The following is a 23293-nucleotide window of genomic DNA, read 5'->3' as shown; positions in this document are numbered from 1 at the left end:
TCAGGAGTAGATGGTGATGACCTCCCGGCCCCCACCACGCACCAGCAGCACTCGGTCCAGGCGCTCTGTCAGCACCTCCAGGAACTCCATGTCTGTGCGGCCGTCAAGGAGGAACGAGGGGTGGAAACAGGGAGCCCGCAGAAGCCACAGCCCCGCACCACGGCTGGAGCGACCATAACGCCATCAGTCTCAGCCAGGCAGACCGTGGGGCAGGAGCTGCAGGGGGTATCCAGGCTGAACACTGGGCAGTGCCCTGCCATGCCTGCAAGGAAGCCCCCAGCCCCACAGACCCTGAGGAGGGACTCTCAGCCCACCCCCAGAGCACTAGGAAGGATACAGTTTTCATCCCCTTTCCGGTTGCGGGGTGGCCCTGGCATGTTGAGCAGGACCAGCTTGGCCTTCTGGGACTTCTTCACAATCACCTCGTTAAGCTTCACAGCCGTGTGCATCCTCCGCACGTTTGACTGGTTCCTGGGGAGACAGCACACGTGGGTGGGGGCCGGGCACAGGGATGCACATGGGACCACAGGGAGCAAAGGGCAGGGCTGGAGCCGGGCTGTGGCACAGCAAACCTCACCGGCATCAATGCCACAAGCAACCACCAATGGGTGCAAGGAACTGCCTTTGCACATGGGGCCCACGAGTGCCACCCTCCCACCCCCCCCCGCTCCCAAAGCAATATACTTACAGGTTCTCCCACTCCCTGCCAGGATCACAACGGGGTGGGCAAAAAAGAGAGAGAGAAGAGGTGAGTGCCAGGCGTGCACCCAGTGTGCCCCAGCACCCAACCGCCACTCTGCACAGGGACCCCCCCACCTCCCACCCTCCCCGCTGTCAGGTGGGTGTGCAGGGACCCGGCTGCAGGCCCCTGCTCAGAGCAAGGAGGGACACGGTGACACAGCAGCAGCATGTGGGGCCGTACGGCTTCATGTTGAAGAAGTCCTTGATGCCCTCGGGGCTGACAGGGCTCTTGCTCTTGTTCTTCTCGGCCACGGACTTCTCCTTGGTCCAGGTGAGATGCACCTTCTCAGGGCCCGACTCTGCCTCTTCAGCTGGGGACTGGGAGCTGCTGGAGAAGGTGGTGGCGTTTTTGTCGTGGATGAGCTGGACCTGTGGCAGAGCAGAGGTGTGGTGGGCAGGGGCCGTAGCAGCCGGTGACCCCATCCCTGCCGTCCCCGGCAGGACACAACACGCGGTACCTCACCTCTTCCTCGGGCTTCTCCTCGCCGTCGCCCACCTGCTCCTCGGGGACGTTCAGGCGCAGGCGCGTGTTGGCTGGGTTCTTGCGCCGGATGGAGCCGCGGGACTCATCCGTGATGCTCTGGATCTGTGTGGGGTGGGGTCAGCACACAGCGGGGCAGCATGGGGGCACGCAGCAAGGCCGGCTGTGGGGCTGTTCCTCACCTCCCGCTCCCGCTCGTTCTTGGTGAGGTGCATTTGCTTGAGGATCTGCGAGCGCTGCTCCATCACCAGCGTCTTCTCGTAGGTGTAGGCTGAGATGTCGCTCTCTTGCTGTGGGACAGAGGAGCGGGATGAGCTGCGGGGCCCAGCCTGCAGCACAGCCCATCCTGGCCCCGCACATCCCACTGTGCCTCCATGTCTGGATCCCCTGTATGCAGAACTCCGGGGAACGGCCCCAGCCCAGTGCTCACCATCTCCACCACCTCCACCTCCGCCGTGATGCGCAGGTGGTACAGGAATGTCGTCAGGTCCTTCTTCATCTGGATGCTGTTGTCATCCATCTGAGCCACCGTGAAGATACGCATCTTGCACTTGCGCCAGACCTGTGAGGGGGGAAAGGAGGGAGCTGTGGGCACCGTGTGGTGAAGGCTGCCCCAGCCCCAGCCCCTGCCCGCCCTGGGGGCACAGTACCTTGTGGTGCCGCAGGAGGAAGGGCAGCAGCATGAGCATCCCTCCGTCGTGCACGATCCACCAGACATCGATGTGGCCCTCCGAGAAGCGCTCCTGGTTGCCTGGGAACATGGCCACGTTCTTGGCCACCAGCAAGGCCAGGTGCCCAGCCGTGGTCTCCCGTACCAGCTCTGGAGGGAAAGGGCCGCATCAGCCAGCACCGCTCACGTCAGCACCCTGTGGCACCCGGCCGGCTCGTGCAGCCCTACCGATGAAGTTCCTCCAGGTCTGGTGGTCCTCCTTCTGGCGCCAGCTGCGGGGCCAGCCCACCAGCACCGTGTTGTGCTGCAGCCCGCCCAGCCCACTGGACTGGATGAGGTGTGACATGCCGTCCCGCAGGTTGGAGGAGATCACCACCTGGCAGAAGCCCTTCACCTTCTCCGCTTCCATCAGGCGGCGGATGGACTGGCAGCGGGAGAGAAGGCATCAGGGACCGTGCATGGGACGTGGCCCCGCACAGCACCTGCTGCAGACAGCACCCAACGGGCCGGGGCAGCCAGCAGATGGGTGGGGTGCAGGGAGCAGAGCCTATGGGGTGTGGATCGTGGGGTGCAGAGCCCTGCAGCAGGACGGCAGCGTGGGATGGGGATGGGGGAGGCCCGGCTGTGAGCAGCACCGGCGCGTGGCTCTGTGCCGTGCCGAGCAGAGGGAGTCCCCGTGCCAGGGCTCTGACGGGCGGCAGAGCAGCAATTAGAGTTATTTACTCAGAGAAATTATAACATGTCTGCATGGGAGAGAAACTGTTTGCTTCTGAGGGCTTAATCTCATTAACGTGCCGCCTGGCTGGCGCGAGGTGCGAGGGGAATCTCGCTCCAGTTGGGAAGGTTCCTGCTCCACCTTCCCCTGCCTGCATTGTGGGGGCTGTGAGGAGTGTGGGGTGCTCCGCAGAGGGGCTGCACAGCCTGGCAGCACTGAGGCCCCTTGCTGGCACCGTGCTGCGCTGTGCAGCACCAGCCAGGAGCCAGGCCCGTGCCCTGCTGGTACCTGGCATCGCTGGTGCTCTGGGGAGAGGAGTGGGGGTCCCGCAGGTCCCACTGCCCGCACTGTGCAGTGCGCTCCCAGCAGCCCCGCAGCAGGGCTGGATGCACCCTGGGGCACAGCAGCTGGGAGGGCATGGGAAGCTCTCACCTCCTCGGCTCTCTGCGCCTGTGGGTGGTTGTCCAGGAAGGTCCCTTCCAGCACAGAGGCCACAATGGTGAGGCCCTTGCCTGCTTTGAGCTGTGAAGTGAAGGACAGGAGCTGTGGGTGCACCACGTTCTGCTCCTGATCCACACGGACCAGAACCAGCAGCTGGGGCCTGAAAGGAAGGTCCTGCAGTCAGCACCCGCCACCCTCATGGCTCCCGCTCCCCCCAACCCGCGGCCTCACCTCCAGTTCTTGGTGTGGGGGGGGCCCTCCTCCAGCCGCAGCAGTGCGTAGCGGGCGGCACTCAGCGACAGCCCCCGGATCCCATCACCCCATTCCTTCTCCGCCCTGCGGCACACAGCAGAGCATCACAGGATGTCCACGGCTCCGGCCGCTGGGAGCCCCGGTGACGGAGCGCGGCCGTGGGCCCCCGGCACCTACAGCACCAAGGGGACGTGGGGACCCCCAGGCCTGCAGCCCCCGCCGGGCCCTTACCCGCGGTATTCGATGTACTTGTAGATGAGGCCAGCGATCAGCATGGCGACCAGCGCGTAGTACCAGGAGCAGATGAACATCAGTGCCAGGCACAGGCTCATACCCAGGAAGGAGAGGGTCCTGCGCAAGGCACCACATCAGCACCCCGCAGCCCTGCAGCCCCAGGCCCTGCACCACCCACTGCTCACCAGTGGTAGTAGCGGAATCGGGGCCGCCAGTTGGGCGTCCGCAGCAGCGTCTGCACGGCACAGGCCAGGTTGACAAACATGTAGCACATGAGGAAGAACCTGCAGAGGGGAGCAGCTGAGCATGGCGCCGTGAGTGTGACACGGCACGGCCCCGTGCGGAGCAATGTGAGGCTCCAACCCCCCCAGAGGCACCCGCCCGGCCACCGCCACACCAAAGGTGCTGCCTACATGGACAGGATGGGAGCCACCTCGTCCAGGGATGCGATCAGGATCCCAATCTCGCAGATGCAGGCGGTGAGCAGCAGAGCCCAGGTAGGCTCCCCGTTGGCTTTGCCATGGCCAAAGACCTGGGGTGGAGGAGGAGAGGGGCGTTAAGGACCCGGCAGCAGCTCCATGCGCTTCACGCTGCCGATTGGCCCCGTGCCTGGAGTTGGGGGCAAACACAGCCCAGCTGCTGCATTCACAGCCACGGTGCTGGGGAGCAGCCATCAGAGCCCCCCAGCCTGGCCGCTTTGGCACACAGACCCCCGTTTCCCAGGGGTACCCAGGGGCAGGGTCCGGGCGTGGGGTGGGGGCCGCGCGTCCGGGAGCATGGCAGGGCGCAGGCTGCGGTCCTCGTGCGAGCGCTCGGAATGTGGCTGGCAGGGCGGAGGCGCGCGGTTAAAATTAGCCTGCTCTTCCCCGGGGGGAGCTGTCGGTTCGGATTTGGAGAGACGCAGTTGTGAGAACGCGTCTTCGGAGAGCAGATAAAACATTAAGCGGCAGAAGCTGGGGGAGGGGGATCCTGACCTTTCCCGACACTCTCCTCCCACCGACAGGTCGCGGACGAACCCACCGCAGCCCCGGTGCCCGTCCCATGGGGTGGGGGTCAGGCGGCCCGCCCCATGGCTGCCGGGGACACTGCGAGGGCTGGGGGCCGCTCACCCTGAGGAAGGGCACGATCCCGTCCCTGGAGATGGCTTGCAGGAGGCGCGGGGCGCCGGTGAGGCTCTGCAGCCCGGCCCCGCATGTGGAGAAGAAGGAGCCGATAACGATGACCCACGGGGACGGCCACGCCAGGGTGCCCACCACCAGGTTCCCATTGACGGCTTCACCAAACCTGCAGGGCACGGGTATCACCCACGGCCACGGGCAGCACGCGGCCAGCCCGGCCCTAACCTGTACGGCGTGGGGAGCGGGGGGACGTGGGGCAGGGGCTTCCCACCCCCTCTGACAGGAGTGGGCCAATGAAGGCCGCGTGTGGCTCGGATCCAGTTTGTGTTGGTGCTGGCGACCCAGAAGTGTCACTGCCACGCAGCGAGCTGGGCTGCCCTACATACGCGGCGCTGCCTGTTGACAAACAAGAGCTGCGCACAGCCCGAGCCGCAGGGACCAGCAGTGGGGGGAAGGGGCACCCACGAGCCCCCAGAGCCTGTTGTGAGCTCTGCATCTGCCCTGGTGCACAGCCGGGCATCCTCCCTGTGGGCACGCCGTCCCCACCAGGCCCAGAACACCACCATGTTACTCCAGTGGTTCCAGCTGCAGCATCCTGCTGCGTTCCCCACAGCTGTCTCTGTCCCCAGCCCTTCCCACAGCCCAGCTTGCCCCACACCTGCCCCACACGGCCCAGTGGCACTCACTTGTCACGCAGAACAACGCCCTCGATGCATGCCCCAAAGAGCACGACGGAGCTGATGTCTGTGGGGCGGTCAAGGACAGCCTGCAAGGTGCAGAGCCCCACACCGCCCTGCCCAGCGCTGGAACCCGTCTGTCCCACCAGACCCCAGCAGACCTCTTCCTGCCCTGCCGGCCCACCTGCCCATCCTCACCCAATCACCCGACCGAGCCCTGAAGGATACAGACTGCAGAGGTGGTGGCAATGGCCAGGATGGTGCCTGTGGGGATGGACTTCTGTGCATCCCGCAGGTCCCCAGAGCGATTGGAGCCAGCCATGATGCCTGGGGACAGAGGGCCATAATGTGGTGGCAGAGCCACAACCCTGCTGGTAGGACTGATCAAGCTCGGCTGTGCCAGGACCCAGACAGGCACAGGGACCCCCGCCCACCTCACGTCCCATCAGCACTTTCCCACCTGACCTGCAGGCTGAGGCTACTGTAGGATTAGGTGCAAAACCCACTGTCTGACTTGTTTAATCAGCCCTTAATGAACTCTAGCAAGGTGGCAGTGGCTGCAGGGTCTGGTCATGGCTGGGACAAGACATGGTCTTTTCTGACCTTCCTGCTCTGATCCTCTGGTGCCATGGATCAGGCACAGCCCTGCCATGCATCCCCGTGAGCTCAGCTGCTGTGTGCACAGCAGGTCCCGCAGCGGGGACGCAGCTACCTGTGGCTCAGCCTACATTACTGACACGACACAAATCCATGCACCATCACACCACGCCGTCAGCAAGTGCCAGGCTGGAGGGTACAAGGGGCAGCACATGGAGGGCACAGGGGCGCACCCGCAGGGCCATCAGCCCCAAATCCAGCACCACCGGACCCAGCAGCGAGTGCCGAGATGGGACCAGCCTGCAGGGCTCCGGCTGAACTCCCGCATCCCACGGGGGTCCCACAGGGCTCCGCAGCGGGACTGGGGCAGGGGAGGGCTCCTCCTCCCCGGGGAGCTATAAATACCGGCGCCGCGGCACGTCAGCACACAGCGAGGCACCGGAGCTGTGTGGGAGGACGGGCTGTGATCCACCTCCGCACAGCGCCGGGCCGGCGGCAGCGCACGTGGGCTCCGTGGGAGAGGCACAGCGGCACGTGTGAGCGGCAGCACCCACCTGTGACAGAGGGGAAGTAGATGCCCACGAGCAGAGTGAAGTAGGAGGTCATGTCACTGAAGACGTAAGGCTGGTCCATGTCCACAGGGGTGTCCGGGGGGCTGACAGAGGGCAGCCCCCTCTTCTCCACGATCACACCCTTGGTCAGGTAGGAGCTCCAGAGGTTCTCTGTGAAGAGGCACGGCTGCTGTGAGGACGTGTCCGGAGCACAGCATGCACCCACAGCCACCTCCTTGAGCCCTGCACCACAGAGGTGCCTGGCATCATCCCATCCCCACTGTGCCACGCAGCCACAGCGCTGCTGGCATCCAGAGGGTGAGCAGCCCCAGCCCCTGATGGACCTCAGAAACATGCAGGCCTCAGGGGTGGGTGGGCGACCAGAGCAGGTGTGTCCCAGTGCTGGCACTGTCCCTGTAAGATACTGGAGCAGCTGACGTGGGATTCCCGGAGCAAATAATTAAGAGGGTAATATAATTAATACTGATCAACACAGGTTTAAGGAAAGTGGATCGTGTCAAAGTAACTTGATAATGTTTTTGATGGGATTATAAGCATGGGGCTGATGTAACAGGCTTAACGTCCCTGTGCGTGCTGCCTTGGTCACAGATTGCAGCGAGAAACTGGAGCAGCAGAAAGCAGCAAGCACTGTTGGGCAGGGGCAGGCAGCATCACCACAGCATCACACCGGGGCTGCCACCCTATGCTGTGCTCCTTGCCCACGTCCCCCAGACATCCCCAGGTGACAGCTGGGGCTGGCAGCCCCCACTGCCACTGCAGCCCATCCTACTGGGAAAGGCACATTGCCCGCAGACAGAGCTGGAGACAGGGCTGCAGCCTGCCCCTGCCCCTGCAGCACAGAAAGCCTCCAGCAGCCCCCAAGCATCCAGGACAACCTCTGTGTTCTCTTGGTCCCTAGGCCTGGCAGCTGCAGCCCCAAGAGCTGTAGCCCTGAGCACCAACACCCCAAGTGTGGCACAGAGCATCGACCTCCAGCACTCAGCTGAGGAATGTGAGCACCTGGGAAATGCACCAGCAGCTCCAGAAAGCAGGTCAGCAGCAGCTTCTCCCCATGCTGCCGAGGTGCTCTGTGCCCTGGCTGCCCTCCCAGCCTGGCTGCAGAGCAGCTCCTGCTCCAGTGCCTGTGCTCCAGCAGTAGCAGCAGCACAGTACCCCCAAGGGGCGATTACTCCTCGCTAAACCTCAGATCGATATCCTGCCTTCCAATGGCTGAGAGGAAACAAAGGGAGGATTTATTCCTCCCCAGCCTTTGAGCAGCACTCAGAGCTGTCGGGCTTGCACCAGCTGTGGCTCACATGGCCACAGCACCGACCGAGTCCCGCAGTGCAGCCATTCCTGCCGCCTGGTGCACCCGAGGGCAGAGCAGCCCCAGGCAGGGCTCACCACGCTCCTCATCAGTGCTATATCACGACCGGCTTTCTGCTCCATGCAGCTGTCTGCACACCAACCCTCTGCCAGCCCAGCAGAGCCGCCATGGCCCTGCTCATGCTTCCATCCCCGTCACACACCCACCTTGGATGAGGCCGCTGGCAGCTCCAGGGATGCCCTCAATCTCAGTCACATTGTTCATGGTGAAATACTCATCACAGGTGGCGTTGAGGAAGCGGGAGGTGCAGAAGAGCTCCCAGAGCTTGGAGCCCACTGTTTCGTTGCCCTCCACCACTACCTTGGTGCAAAGGTCAAAGCCGTGCCGTGAGAGGGTCCTGTTGCCCAGCAGGCAGATCCTGGCAGGGGGGTACAGACATCAGCAGCACATCCTCAGCCCAGTCCCCATCCCATGGCATGCCGTACTCACGGGAAGCTCGGTGGGTCGAAGGCCGACTTGATGACACCGGCGTAGATGGCGAGGATGGAGAGGATGACGCAGCCCAGGAAGACCAGGGCAAACTTATTGACGTATTTGACCCCCACGAACACCACGGTAGCCATGCAGGTCAGGACGCAGGTGCCATAGACGCGCATGTTGTTGAGCATCGCAGCCGCCTCCCCGCTGGCATCCTCTGCCTTGAAGATGGCCATGGCGGGGAAGATGTAGGCCTGGAGGAAAGATGTGCAATCACTGCTCCCTGAAGGCAGCGCTCCTGGTCCCCGCCACACATCCGTGCCCCCCCAGCAGGCGAGGGCAGAGCAGCCAGGCCACGACACAAGCCCTCAGCACCACGTGGGCAAAGCACTCACCAGCAGGATCTCGATGGTGCCCAGGATGTACATGGCACCGGCAAAGGTGGTGCCCAGGTAGAAGCAGAGCCCCACAGCCCCACCAAACTCAGGGCCCAGGGAGCGTGAGATCATGTAGTAGGAGCCGCCCGCTGTTGGAGAGAGCAAAGGTTGGTCCCAGACAGCCCCCAGTAGGCACCCCTGCTCCTCCCAGTGCCCCGAATGGGGTCAGGACCCCCAGCACCCTGCTCAGCCAGCAGCAGCTCAGCCATCCCAATCCTCACACAGCTGAGCTGGCAGAGCTGTTCCCAGGAGCCGGGCAGCTGGGCATGACGGCCACAGGGACACCTGTCCCTGCGAAGCCACACAGGCATTGCAGCCCCAGGGACACGGGCCATGCCCTGCTCCTTCCTCCCAGAGGAGCCCTTAGAGACAGGCGGCAGCGATCGATGGCCCCGCGGCCGGCGGCAGGATGATAAATAGCATTAATTACACCCTGCGCCGGGTTGCCAGCACTGTGCTGAGCCCCGGGAGCGGCGGGGAAGGCACTGCTCCTGCTCTGTGGAGCTGAACAGATGCTCAGGGGGCAGCCCCGGGCACCGCAGTGCTCAGCCCCCAGCAGCAGGCTCCCGCACCCCGGCACCCATCCTCCCCCTGCTCCTCGCCCGGCTCTGTTCGGGGAAGCGGATCCTCCACGGCCGCCCCAGTCTGGCAGGAGGAGCTGTGTCTGACGGCTCCCGCTGCCATCTGCACCTCACAGCTCTGGGGACGGGGTGGAGGCTCCAGCTCCGTGCTCACCCCTGGAGAACCCTCTCAGGGCTGGTGGCAGAGGGCCGGGACACGGCTGGCAGTGACAGCTGCCATCCCCTGCATGGCACGGGGCAGCCCAGGGTCTGGCACAGCACATTTGGGGCACAAAACCTGGCAGGAGCCCACCCCCAAGGAGCCAGCTCCCCACGCCCCAAGTACACACAGGCACAGCTTCAGGTCTACCTGGCACCACGCCGTTGGTGGCAATTGCACTCATGGAAATAGCTGTCAGCATCGTCTGCAGGAGGAAACACAGTGTCAGCATCGGGCAGAGTCTCATCCCAGCTCAGGCATAGGACAGGAAAGGGACCGGAGAGCAGAGGCCATGGGGCAGCACCAGGACTTGTCACAGGGTTGGGACAGGAAGACTGGGACATGGCACTGGGCTGGGACACTGCGATGCTGTCTGTGGGGGCTGAGCAGCTCAGAGGGTACACGGGCAATGGGGTCTCTGCCCACCCACATCCCTCCTACCCATGCTGCAGGGCAATGACCCAGCAGGGCAGCCAGCTCCCAGGCACAGGGGTCTCAGGCAGCGGGCACCAACACCACATCCCACCCACACCCAGGTGCAATCTGGGTCACAGTTTGAACACTGCTCCACTCCCAGTTCCTCCGGGAAGCTGGGTGGTTTCTCCTTGCTAAGTGGAGCAGGAGCACCTGAGCTGCACTGAGCAGCAGTGAGTGTTGGCAGAGGGCACAAAGCACAGCATGCAGGGGGGCAGACAGTCCTGGCCCAGGAGGAGCCCCCAGGATGAGGCTGAGGGGTGGGGGTTGGAGACACTCACACAGGAGCAGCAAAGGAAGACCATGCAGAAAGATTCCATGATGCCAGCGATCCCCACCACCCAGGTGAGGCGCAGGAACAGGATGACCCCAAAGATGTTCTGCAGGCAGGGCAGGTAGACGCCCATGAAGGTGCCCATCCGTGGAGCCTGTGGAGGAAGCAAAGAGCCATCAGAGCTCAGTGTGCATCTCTCATTCGTACACACTGCTGCTGGCCAGAGGGACAGGGGGCGGCTCGGCCATGAGCACCCTGCACACTTTGCAGTCGGGTGAGAGTGGGCAGGGGGACAGTGGTCCCAGTGCTGTACAGCCCTCATGGGGACTGGAGCAGAGAGGGACATCAGGGCAGCAGTGCCTGCAGGGACCTGGTGCCCTGAGACAGGGCACAGCTTGGGCTGAAGGGGATGGGAGGAAGGAGCAGTGACTGCCCTGCAACTCCTCACCTGCACTGGCTTCTTCTTGCCCCCATCATTGTTCTCAGCTTCCTCATGCTCCCGGCTGCCCTGCGGCAGGTTGGTGTAGTTGGCCAACCCGCTCAGCAGTGATGAGACCATCGGGCTGGTGTCCATCTCCTCCTGCAGAGAGCAGCACCCGAGAGCTGAGGTCCCACACGAGCCCTGCCCGGCACCCGGAGCACAGCACTGCGCTGCTCACAGCAGAACAACCGCTGTGCTGTGCTGTATTCTGCAGGCTGCATGCTCCTGGCCCGTGACCACTGCTGGCCCTGCAGTGGGAGATCCTGCATGGGCTCTGCAGTGTCCCTGTCCCAACGGCCCCCTCCCCAGCTCCCATACGGCCCTGGCCCAGCCGCCTGCATGCCCTACCTCGAAGAGGGCCATGTTCTTGCCATCGTACTCTTTTCCCTTCTCCAGGTCTGTGCTGTTGATGAAGGGACTGCTCTCCTTGGGATTGCCATCGCCTGCAGGATAGGATGGGGGGGTGAACTGGTGTCGCCCATCCCTTCACAGTCCCCAGAGGAGCCACCCCCCTCTCAGAGCAGCACAGCACTGACCATCTGGGCTCACCAGAGTGCATCCGCAGTGCCAGCACCACGCAGAGTGACTGATGTGGATCCAGGGGGAACCAGGCAACCCGGCATCCCACAGCACCTCATCAGATCCCCGATGCAGCCCCCAGGGGGGTTAAAAGCCGGCGCTGAGAGCTGTCCCACAGCACGACCCAAAGCCTGCAGAGCCTGCTGCTCCACCAGGATGGGGCTGCCGTGCTGCATAATGACCTCGCGCAGAAGACGCCCAGAGTCGAGCTTAATAGCAAAGAAAGCAGCAGAGAGCTGCAGAGCAGCAGAAATAAATCAGGCTGGAAATAAAGCGGCAGCTAGCATGGATGCCATTTGAGTGGCGCATTTCTCAGCACCGAGGCAGAGCCACCGAACAGTGAAGGGAGAGGCCGGGCTGGGTGGGCAGCGTGTGGGGCCAGGAAATGCCCACGAACCAAACGGAGCAGCGCATGGTGTGGGTGCACCCATGCTGCACAGGAACCAGGGCAGGACAGCAGCAGGGCCGGGCAAGCTCTGTGCACGGAGCATCCCAGAGCCGCTCTGTGCCTACAGGAGTTGTGCTCTCTGCTGGCACTGAACACAGAGCCCAGGAAGGCCCGGAGCTGTGGGGTGGTGCATGGGCTGCCACGAGCCGGGGTGATGCAGCCACCCCCATGGCAGCAGCAGCCCGGGACAGACCCAGCATACTGGGAGCACAGCGTTGCTTTGAAGGCTGTCTGCCTCCCAACAGTTGACTCGTTTTTGGGTTCGGCGGAGCAAGTTCTCCTGCATGCGGCCATGATTCACCACCTGCAGCCCCTCCTGGCTGGCTGGGGGGCAAAACCCCCAACACCACAGTGATGCTGACCCACATGCTCCCACTGCCCCCCCCCCCACAGCCAACAGAAAGGAAGGAGATGCGGTCTGCTTGGTGTCACACCGCAGAGTGCAGCCCTCACCCACTGCCCAGGCACTGCTATGGGGCTGTCAGTGCGGGGCAGTGCTCCTGCCCAGCTAGTTCTGCCAAAAGCATTGTGCAAAGTGAACATTACATAAGAGCCTTGTGCACAGGCAGACACCCTCCTGGCTCCCACCACCTCAAACCACAGCCTGGGCCCCGGGGAGCATGGAAATGCTATAAAAAAATGCAAACAGGGACACCTCTGCCGGCCATGGGACCCCAACCTCAGAATGGACCCGTGGTGGTTGGGGGCTGGGGTTTGCCATGCTCTCCTCTCCAGGGTGCACACAGCCCCACTGCACGGGGACACATGGGGGACATGCGGAGGGACACAAGGGGACACACGGGGACACCAGGGTGAGAGTGGGCAGCCCAGAGGGCCCTCGGGACCCCCACAGTGTGAGCAGAGCCGCGGGGCCTCGCCTCACCGCCTGGTACCCGGTCGACGACATCACCACGCTGGTTTCTATGGTAACAGCGAGCCACGGCTGCCTCTGCTCCCGCTCTTATGTAACAGCACAGCCGGACAGGCGCCGGACCCCACGGCACCGCACGGCACTGCATGGCACCACACGGCACCGCACGGCACCCCGGCACCACGCCCCAGCCCGCCAGCATCCTGCAGGCACACAGCCAGGCCCTGTGACCCCACATCGCCACAGCCCCATGGGGCCAACACTGCCCGGCTCGTGGTGGTGGAGCACAGCTGCACCACGGGGCACCCGCACTGCCCCGCTGCCCCGACCTGCCAGCACCATCTCTGCACCCCAAGACCTCGCTGGTTGCCCCTCCCACCCTTCAGCCCCATCCCAGTGCAATGACAGCACCAGAGCAGAGCCCTGAGCCCAGGCTCTGGGGTTCAAGCTCCTGCTGCCCCACACAGCCCAGTGCCCCCATTGTGGGCAGTCCACAGCTGTCCCCCACAGCATCACGGGGGCCCCACGCTGGCTGCATTCTGGATGCCAGGAGCCCCTCAACCAGCACTACAAACACTGTGAGAGGCCCAGAGTGGCTAAGCGAAGTGGGGAGCACAGGGATGCTCATCTTTGGTGTCCCCAGGGCACAGCCCAGGCCCCCCTCCCTTTCTCTGCAGTCTGGAAGGAGTTAAGTGCCACAGCTGCGGGGTCCCAGGTGACAGCTATGCTCCCCGCTCCTGCCGGAGACCATTTTGCCGCAGAGGGGCTGGTGCAGCCTCTTCCATGCAGCTGTCAGAGGATTTGTGGTCTGTGCAGAGCCAGGCAGGGGCACAGCAGCCCGTCCTGGGCAGAGCCGCCCCGTACCCAGCACCAACCACCGCAGCCCGACCCTGCCTGAGGCACGGAGCGTGGCACCTCCTGGACACTGCAGGCTGCCAGGTGACCCTGAAGCCCATGGGCCCGACACGGCCCCCATCACCCCAGCACTGCCCAGGGCCACGCAGCAGCGGAGCAGAGCCGAGCCGTGCCAGGCTTCGATCCCGGCGCCGAGCCGCCCCCCTCCCCAGGGATCACTCAACATGAATCGGCCTTTTAATTTGCTGCGGCGGCTGGAAGGGCTCGCGGCTGGGTTGCTGGCAGGGAACCACGGCCCCGGCGTGGCGACCACGTAATGCTGCTCGCGGCAGGGCTTACCGCCTGCCCTGCGTGTTGGGGACATCCCAGCACCCAGCCCACGCTCTGCTGGGGACCCGGAGCTGTGGGACCGTCCCTGCACGCCCGCAGCCATCCCACGGGGCAGCACCACCAGGCAGGGCTGCGGCACCCACCATGATGTGATCTTCTCGCGGCTTCTAATTCAGCCCTCAGTTGTGTCGGGAAGCATCATGTCCCTTATCCCAAATCCTCCCTAATCGTTTTACACAGCGCAGGGACTGAGAGCTAACGAGGGGTGGGAGCGGGGGGGCGTGGGGGACGAGGAGGGGCAGGCAGCCAAACCTTGAGGGCTAATTTAGCAGAGCTGCTGTCAGGGCTGCAGCCAGCCTGTCCCCCTGTGGCACCCTGCCAGCACATCCAGCCCTGGGGTGGGGGCTGCAGCCCCTGGATAGGTGGAAGCAGCAGGCAAGAGGGGGATGCCGAAGGGGCAGTCCCAGCCCCATGCCACCACTTGCCCCTGGGTTTGTGCTACTGCAGTAAGCGGCACCACAGGGCCCAGCTGGATGGTGCCCCCAGCCCAGCTCCAGCTGGCTTCTCCTCCTGCACTGCCCCTCTGCAGGGTTGGCACTGCACTTCCCCTACCCCTGCTTTGGCGCCAGACAGTGTCACTGGGACCTATGCCTGCAGGAGGCACTTCCAGCCCTGCATTGTCACAGCCCCCAGCCCCAGGAGCAGGGGGTGATGCCTGCCCGCTTTGCGCATGCTGCCCGGGCCATGGGGCTGTGCTGGAGCTCCTCCCCAGGAGCACAGGGCACCTTGACTTTTGCCAGAGAGTTCGCTGGCACTGGCTGGCAGCAGCCTGCTCCAGCTCCCTGGGACTCTGCCCAGGGCTGTCTGCAAGGAGCAGCCCCCAGGTCACGCCAGCACTTCTGTTCATCCCTGTGGGCCGGCAAGCACATGGGCAAGCACGTGTCCTGCAGCTGATGGCCCCAGCTGCCATGTCGCAGGAGCTCCTGCCCGGGGGCGGCCACAGCTCTGTTCTGTCCCCCTCTGGCCATCCAGGGCACTCGGCCATGCATGCACTGGTCCTGGCACTGACCCGCAGCCCTGGGGTGCTGCAAGGTCCCGCAGTGCCAGGATCGCTGCAGCACAGGAGGGATGCAGTGCCCACCCCCCCCCTGCCCTGGTGACACTGCCCCTGCAGCCGGCCAGCGCGCCGAGCGGCCGTTTGGGGTGGATTCTTTCACTGCCTGACCCAAATTAGACCAACTGCTACTTCAGACCTATCCTCTTCCAAACCCAGGATTATCCTCTCTTTGATCAGCCGGCCCTGCAGGCTCAGGATTTCCAGCACAGGCGTTTTGGCTGGCTGCATTTAAACAGCTTCCCAGATTCTCCCATAGCCTGAGCCCTGCCATGGGAATGGCCACACAACGATGCTATAGCCAAGCTCCCCATCCCGATTCTCCTCTCCTCAGACATCCAGGTGCCTCCAGCCCAGAGCACAGGCACCTGCAGCAGGGCTGCATCTGACATCCCCATGCCCAAAGCAGAGTGATGCACACAGTCAGCCCTATGTCACGCTGCAGCCCTGCTTGCTGCCCTGCTCCTGTCCCCTCCCCAGGGCTGCTCCTGGCCCTGCTCTCGCTGGGCTGTCAGCGCTGGATGCCATCCAGCCCTTGTCACCAATGTGCTCTCTCAGGCTGCCCAGAACAGGCACCTGCAGAGGGGCTGCTGTCTGGCCTTGGGACACAAATGGCAAAAGTGGAGGACCAGGGCTTCTGCAGCACCTTGTCTGCTTGTCTCAGCAGTCACCACGGCACCTAAAAGAACCGGAGGTGTCCCTGCTGGCAAGCATCAGCTCTGCCACCCTGAGATGGGACATCACCATCCCTAGACAGACCTGGGCAGGGAATGCTGCGGGGCCCCTGGCAAGGCGCAGGAGAAGCACAGCCCCCGCAGCAACCGCCAGAGTCCTCCACCCCCACCATCCCTATTACAGGTGCGGGGGGTGAGGGCCCTGCAGTGCCTCTCCCCTGCACCCTCCTCTGCTCTCCAGCCCCCCAGAGCCACACACCTCCTCCAGCCCCGCATCCGCAGCCCCACAAGAACCACCTAGCTTGGCTCAGCTCCAGGGACAGTTTGCGTGGCCCATCTGTAGCAGCACCACGTCCAACCTCACAGTCAGACCCCAGAAATGCACCCTGTGAGCAGCAAGGCAGACACACCTGCCTCCATGCAGCCCAGCATTGCTACAATGGAGACGCAATGAACAACACAGCCCCTGCTGCTGCATAGGGCAAAGGGTCAGAGGCAGGAAAGGGTTTGGCCAATGGGGCAGCGCAGCTCCACCTGGCTAGGCAAGGTGACCCCGAAAACTCCTGCCAGCCCTGATCTTGAGTGCAGCCGTGGATAAACAAGCAGATAAACAAGGGTCAGGCTGTGGAGCACATACCAAAAGCGTTGTGTGTGGCAATGCCCGGAGCCCCGCTGCAGGCAGCCGGGAGCTCACACTGCAACTGTCAGCTCAGCTGCCCCCCTCGAGGCCCTCTTGTCCAAGGCTTTCGACAGACCCCTTGAGAGGACCCGGAGGTAGTGGGGGCGGTCAGAGCGATACTGCAGGGCCCCGCGCGCACACGCCCGCATTCTCCTGGCCCGTTCCCGTGCCTACCAGCAACACCCGTGAAGGAGGATGCTGCATTCGCCCTGCTGCCGGGAAGCCGGGGACTGCACCCGTGCAGCTCGGCTCTGCCGGGTATCGGGAAACACGGGCGGCCAGGGCTCCGCTTAGACAGCGAACGCCGCGGCCCGGGGGCCCTGGCGCCTCCCGGGGGCTGCAGCCCCGGCCCCCTCTCCGCGGCGGCCCCGGAGGCTGCAGTGCGCACGGCTTCAGCACCGCGGACAGCGGCAGCGCCGGGCCAGGGCTGCGGGGAGCGCGGGGGGCGGGGGGTGAAAATGAGGAGCGGGACCGAAAGCGGCAGCCGGGGGTGCGGGAAGCGAGGAGGGCCGGGGGCGGCTGGGGAGGGTCGGGGGGAGGCAGGTGAGGGTGCGGGGCGGCAGCGGGTGGGGAACGCCGGGGGCGGCAGCCGGGATTGGGCCGTCGCAGAGGTCTCTGCGGCGGCACGGCCCGAGCGGGTTGGGGCAGCGCCGCCGAGGGCCGTCCGGGAAGGGACCGAGACCGGAGCGCAGCCCCGGCCCCGGGGGGGGGGGGGAAGACTCCGCGGGGCGCCCGGTCCGGCCCGGCCGCTTCCCGGGACTGCGGCAGCTGCGGGCGCGGGGCCGGGCGGGCGGGCGGCGGGGGCGGCTCGGCGCGGGGGCGCCACCGCGGGAAGCCGCAGCCGCCACCGGCAGCGGGAGCGGGACCGCCCGCACCGCCCGCACAGCCGCAGCCCCGCGGGGCCCGGCGCGGGCAGCGCCCGGACCCGCACCGCGGCGTCGCGTGGGCCGCCCAGCAGCAGTCGCCGTCGCGGCCGGAGCCCACCTCCCCGAGCCTCTGCGGCCCCGCGCAGCTCCCGGCTCTGCCCGCGTCCCCTCGGCTGCGGCCCCGCAGCCCCCGGCCCCCGCTCCCCGACGCCCTCGGGCTGCCCCTTACCTTGGCTCGCCCCCCCGTCGCCGTCCTCGCAGTCCGTCAGGTTATTCAGCATGGCCGCTGCCCGCCGCCTCGCTCGGGGCTGCTCCGGTCGCGCCTAGGGCGGCTGCCAGGGATTTGCTTCTTCCCAGGGGCCAGTGCCTCGCACTGCAACAAGCCGCCTTCCCTCCGCGCCTTTCTCTGGCCTCTCTGGCTGGATGTAGGAGGAGGCTGCAGTGCAGAGATGCCTCAATGCACAGACTCACACGCTCACTCACTCCCAGCAGCAGCGGCGGAGCCCAGCCTGACTACTCACTTCATCATGTATTCAGGAGGCATTATCCCCTGTCGGGTTTTTGGGGAGGGGAGCGGTGGCAGGCATAGGCGAGGGAGGGGGAAGGAGCTGTAGCAGAGCCGTCCGCCGCCTCCCCGCGCTCAGCCAGGGCTGGGGGAGGAATTAGGGCACTCGAGTGGCTGCAGGTGCCCCCCCCCAACTGGCGCAGCACCGCGTTCCTTCCGCAGCTCGGGCACTGACCGGGGACCCGACACTCCCCTGCCAGGAGCGAGACAGAGCCCCGCACCAGCAGGACCAACACCTGCCCAGGGGACACGGCGAGGGGTCGGGGCAGCCCTGGCCACAGCAGCCTCCAGACCGGTGGGAAGAGGGGGGCTCGGCAAGGACTCAGTTCAGGCAGCCCCCCCCAAAGCCAGAACACCAACCCAGGGTTGTGACTTCCAGCCCAACACCACCACCAGCCTGCAGCTGTCCTGCTATGCCTGCAGCGGTGCCACCATCTGGGTGGACCCTGGCAAGCTGGGCACAGCTGGGCCACCAGGAGCGGGGCGAGCACTGGCCAAAGCTGCAGCAAGCAACGCAGAGTGGGGAAAGCTGCCCCTCGGGGGCACAGGCTGGGAGTGAGCACACCTGATGAGACTGCAAGGGCCCCAGGGGTGCCCCCTCCTCCAGGAACATCCCCACATGGAGCTCCCTCCCTCGGGCACGCAGCACTGCGGACACGGAGCAGAGGGCTGCCCTGAAGGGCTGTGGCTGTGCTGACCCAGGGCCAGCATGGGATCCGGGTGGGCGACGGTTCTCGGCACAGTTTGGGCAGGGCTTTGACAGGGATGCTGCGCTGACCCCAGAGGTCATCCCACAGCCCCTTCTCTTCTCACTTGCTCAGTGAGGGAGGATCCTAGAACCAGAGCTGGCTGCAGCTCCCGGCATCTCCTCAGGAGCGAGTTGAGATCATGACAGCCCGCTGGCGTTAGTTACTTCTTGACGGCTGTAATTAATTGTTTACTTTCTCCTGGTATGGAGCCAGCTGCTCTGCAGCGCGGATGCTCCCAGCCCTCACCTTGCAGGGGTTGGCTCCGCCGCCCTTCCCCAGCCCTGCCCCGCTGTGGGGCCAGGACCCCGGGGAGGTGGGGCTCAGCATAGCCACAGCCATCAGTGCCCAGCACAGTGGGGCACATCGCAGCACTGCAAAGCCCCAGGGAGCCCCGCAGCACGGGGGCACCCCTGGAGAGCATGGGCAGGGCGCAGCCTCAGCACCCACAGCAGTGGTGCTTCATTCACCAAGTGGGAGCTGAGCAGGGCTGCCCTGAGCCCAGGGATGGAGCAGCTCAAGGCCAGTGGGATGGAGCGGGCAGAGCTCCAGCATGTTTGCGTGGCCAGGGGGTGTGCAGGGCCATCCCACCACAGCAAGAGCCAAGCACTGAGGTGGCAGCTTTGTGCAGGAGGCCGCAGAACGTGGGCTCGACGCAAGAGGGATTTTCCAGCTAAAGCAGATGGGGGAGGGGGGGGGGGGGCGAGCACGTGAAAGACCACTAATCCCCTAATCCCTGGATTATGGCTCCATTTCAGGGGCTGGGATTTGCCAGCAATGCGGGGGCTGAAGCATCGACCGCGCTCACTCCTCTTGTGCACGGGGTGCCTCTGGCATGGAGCAGGGCACAGGGCACACGGAGCGTGCTGGGAGCCCACTCCTGGGGAGCTGTGGCAGAGGGGTCTGATGTGGGCAGCGTATGGGGCTGGGACACGTGGCCCCCTGCACGCTGCACTCCACTGAGCCGTGGCCTTGGCGCAGCTGTCGGCGCCCAGAAGCAGGGGCTGCAGCACGAAGCACGGGCAGGGAAGAGGGGACGGAGGGCGGCAGGTGGCTGTCCGCAGGCACAGGACCTTCCATCAGCCACAAGTGGCCCCCGCACCCGAGCGCACGCAGGCGCCTGGCATTGGGCCAGGCGTGGCATCAGTGTCCCACTTACAGCATGCTGCTGGGGAGCGACAGGGGGAAGAATGTGCTGCCGCACGGCCGCACAGCCCCGCGGGCAGCCTGAAGCTGGCACGGCACAGCCACCTCACAAACCCCCCGTGTGCCCTCAGCCACCCTGCACCGAGCTTGAGCTGTGTGAGACCCCGGTGTCAGAGCACAACAACAGTCACAGCCAGGACCCGTGGCACAACCCCACACCACTGACAGCCCCAGCTCTGTGACTGGGTGGGAGTGGGAAGAGACAGCCAGGTGACTGCCAGGCCCACCAACCCATGGGCACAGTTCAGCCCCACAACCTCGATGCGTGCTGGGGAGATGGGAGCCACGGCAAACCCCGGCAATGCCCGGGCCAGGCAGCCCCCCACACATAGCAAAACCCCTCGGCTGTTTTAATAACACCTCCCCCAGACCCCAGGCCCTGTGTCTTTGCTCTCCCTGCGGCTCTGTGCTGGGGCAGTGAGAAGGGGCTCCGCACAGAACTGCTCCTCACACATAGCAATGTCTTCCCCAAACCCGGTGCTTCAAGGAGGGAGAAGATGGGAAACTGTGTAGGCTGCTCTGTGGGACTGGGGGTCCCTGCCTAGCTGCACCCAAGCACCCCCCAGGTCTGCAGATGGCTGGTCCGTGGCTGGGTGTCCCCACAGTCAGGATGTCACAAGGGCTGTGGGTGCCCCAGCTCAGCACAGCCACCCCACAACCCCTGCCCACAGCGGGGTTGGGAGAATGGCTACAACCATCCCCAAAGCATCATGGAACAGCGAAAAGAGATGACATCGGGTCCAGTTTCCATGGCAACGAGAGAGGCTCCTTAACCAGTTGGTTGCCATAGCGACTTCCGTGGAGCCCGGCTGCCTGAGGACACCGGGGGGCTCACCCCAGGGATGCCCCTTCACTCCCCAAGTCAGATGCCCCCCACACCGCCACCTGCCCCCACTTGGCCCCGCGCTGCCACCCCATAGCCCGCAGGGTGGGGGGTCGACCGTAGAGCCAGCACAACGATGAGGAGGACCCTAGGGAGCCCCCCCCCCCCCCCCCCCAGGACTGCACCCTCCTGGGGAGGCCGACCCTATAGCAACAGCTCAACGCCACGGCCCCGGCAGCTGCAGGACCCCGCAAAGCACCGCATCGCGCTGCGCTGCAGGGGGCGGCCCGCCGTGGGCCGCGGCCGCTCCAGGACCCCGGGATCGCCCCCGGCCCTCCGCATCCCGGGGTTGCCACGGCAACCGGGCCCGGGGATGGAGCCGGCCCCCGACCGCGCTCGGGGCTATTTCGGGAACGGCCGCAGGGCGGGGCCGGGAGGGGCGGCGTCACGTCCATCACCCCCCTCCCATCGCGGCCCCTCCCCGCCTCTCCGGAGCCAGCAGCGGCCTCTGGCGGCGAGCGAGCGCTGCGCTGAGCGACCCCTCCCGCACCCCATGGCCCCCCGAGACCCCACCGCCGAGCGCAGCCCCACTCGACGACGCACGGCCCCGCTGACGCCCCGCAGCCCCACACGCGCTGCCGACTCCTCCACGTGGAGCACCGCGCCCGGCCCCGCTTCCCGTCGGGGCTCACTGGCAAAAGCGGGGGGCAGAGGGAGCTTCCCCAAACGGCCCCCAGCCCGTGGGCTCCCGTAGCCCCGCGCAGCATTTCTTGCAGCCGGCTGGGACCCCACATGAGACTCATACTGAGATTCCCAGGCCCCACCATGCCGCTCCAAGTTGTCAGGAAGGCCGGCGGTGCCGGGGGGCTGCTCAGACCGCCCCAACCTGGTGTGGAGAAGCAGCACGGCCGGGTGCAGCCCCCACAGCCCCCGCAGGCCCCGGCATTCCTGGCCCTGCCCGGGTTGGGGGCTGCAGGGCCGGTCCCAGGCGGTTGCTGGCGGCGCTGGGCTGCGCTGTCCTCTGCGAGGGCACAAGGTCACGGCCCTGCTGGGACTCAGCGGAGGCCTCTGGGGGTCCCCAGCCCCACGCTTCCCCCACATCCCTGCACGCTCTCACCTCTGCCCGCCCTGCACCCGGTCCTCAGCCACCCGCCCACCGGCTCCCAGTTCAGCGCCCGTTGCTGCGTTCTTTCTCAGGGCCCGTCCGCCCAGGAGCTGCGGGATAGATGGCGGTCCTTGACCAGCAGCTGTGGGATGAGGCCGGAGCGCAGCGCAGGGCACAGCCTGGCTTGGGCATCCCACTGCCCGCCCGCCCCCACCCACATTCGCCCTTTGCCAAGGCCGCAAGGTCACAGCCCCGCGCTGCCCTCGGTTGGGTTTCTGGGATCGATACGGTTCCGGTGACAGCTGCGGTGACGGCGCAGTCTCAGTGGGGTCCCCTGGGCACCACGAGGCGACGGTTGACCGCAGCACCAGCGCCCACCCCACGGCCCGGCACTGTGGGGCTCACAGCATCCCCTCGCCCCATCGCCACGAGCCTCCCCTGGGTGAGGGGCAGGCAGCCCATGTCCCCCCGCCCATTACGTCTCCCCGCCGCACACCCCCGTTCCAACCCGCACGCCCCGATGCTGCCCGGTGCGTCATCCCCAATGGTCCCACTGTCCCCTGGATGGAGATGGGCACGAAGCGCACCCCTGGGGGAGGCCTTGCCCACGTTCCGATCTCTGTGCTCCGCACCCCTCTCCCCCAGCCCTCCAGTCCCACTCTGAGCCTCCCGGGGACCCCGAGCCCGGAGCCGCTGAATCGGGGTGCCCCGACGACCCCGCCCCGCGCACCCCTTTGTGCCGGCCCTGCCCCGCGATCCCTCCCCGCCGACCCTCCCCACCGGCCGTGCCCCGCAGCCGCCGCCGCCGCGCTCACCTCTACCATCGCGGCCGTGCGGACGGCTCTCCCCCTCCCCGCGGGACGCGCCCCGAGCCGCCGCCGGGCCCTCGCGGGGCAGCGCGGTGACGGTGAAGCGCCGGCTCATGGCCCCGCCGCCACAAGTGGCTCCGGGCTCCGGCTTGCGGGTGCGCGGCCGCCGCCGGGCGCTGACCGGGGTCCTAGTGCCCGCAGCACCGCCCGCCGCGCCGCCCCGCTCGGCGAGACGCTGCCCGGCGCGGCCCGACGGGACGGACTGGGGGCCGCCCCTCCCCTCCCCGCCCCGTCCCGCCCGACCCCGCGCTGCCCCGCAGCTGCCGCCGCACGGGGGTGCTGGGACCGGACCTCGGTGCCGGGCGGCCGACGGGACGGGACGGGACGGGACGGGGGCCGCGCTCCACCAGATTTTTTTGCCCGCCGCTTCTGCGGAACCATGGCCTCTAATTATAGCCCTGATGCTGCGGCCGCCCCGCCCTGCCACGGACCCGGGCAGCCCCCGCGCCGCCGGGCTCGAAGGGGCGGGCGGGGCTGGGCTGCACTTGGAGGCGCGGGGAACGGGACGGGACCCGGGCACGGGAGGGTGGGGATGAAGGCACATCTTCCTCTGGGGTATGGCTGCAGCACCGCTCGCAGCCCCCTTTCTCCCCGCACCCCCCCAGGCCCGTTCCCCGCGCTGACTGAGCACTCGGAGGCCGCTTCCAAAGGACGGTTTTTATTACAAAGGTGCAGGTCGCGGCTGGCAGAGCCGGCGATAGGCGGGAGCGGCACGGAGCTCCGAGTTCCTGCCCGCCGAGGCCGACCCAGTGTCACTGGCTCAGGAGAAGACAAAGTCATTACAAATCCGTGTGCAGTTTGCACCGGGCTAACGTCTCTGGGCAGCAGAACTGGCG

The 23293-nt window shown here is 66.0% G+C and overlaps 1 protein-coding gene across 2 annotated transcripts; it reads right to left on the bottom strand.

Annotated features, from left to right (window-relative positions):
• SLC12A5 (solute carrier family 12 member 5) lies at window positions 1-22512 on the bottom strand (the record flags this gene model as incomplete). 2 transcript variants are annotated; one of them, XM_079543451.1, is made up of 26 exons in its annotated part: window positions 1-92; window positions 338-471; window positions 689-703; window positions 923-1110; window positions 1205-1327; window positions 1405-1512; window positions 1653-1784; window positions 1873-2042; window positions 2121-2316; window positions 3040-3208; window positions 3280-3384; window positions 3532-3651; window positions 3720-3818; window positions 3948-4066; window positions 4644-4818; window positions 5339-5396; window positions 5558-5656; window positions 6481-6648; window positions 8011-8222; window positions 8294-8535; window positions 8677-8807; window positions 9649-9703; window positions 10254-10400; window positions 10695-10826; window positions 11076-11170; window positions 22404-22512. In XM_079543451.1, the coding sequence occupies 26 exons, from the start codon at window positions 22510-22512 to the stop codon at window positions 1-3; spliced, it is 3393 nt and encodes a 1130-aa protein (XP_079399577.1). The 2 variants fall into 2 exon arrangements, with proteins under 2 accessions (XP_079399577.1, XP_079399578.1); XM_079543452.1 differs by lacking the exon at window positions 22404-22512 and adding an exon at window positions 17373-17424.
• Window positions 22513-23293: the final 781 nt, after the last annotated feature.

This window comes from Tetrao urogallus (assembly GCF_951394365.1).
Source record: "Tetrao urogallus genome assembly, chromosome: 16".
Classification (NCBI taxonomy): Eukaryota; Metazoa; Chordata; class Aves; order Galliformes; family Phasianidae; genus Tetrao; species Tetrao urogallus.
This window is presented reverse-complemented; position numbering and strand designations above follow the sequence as displayed.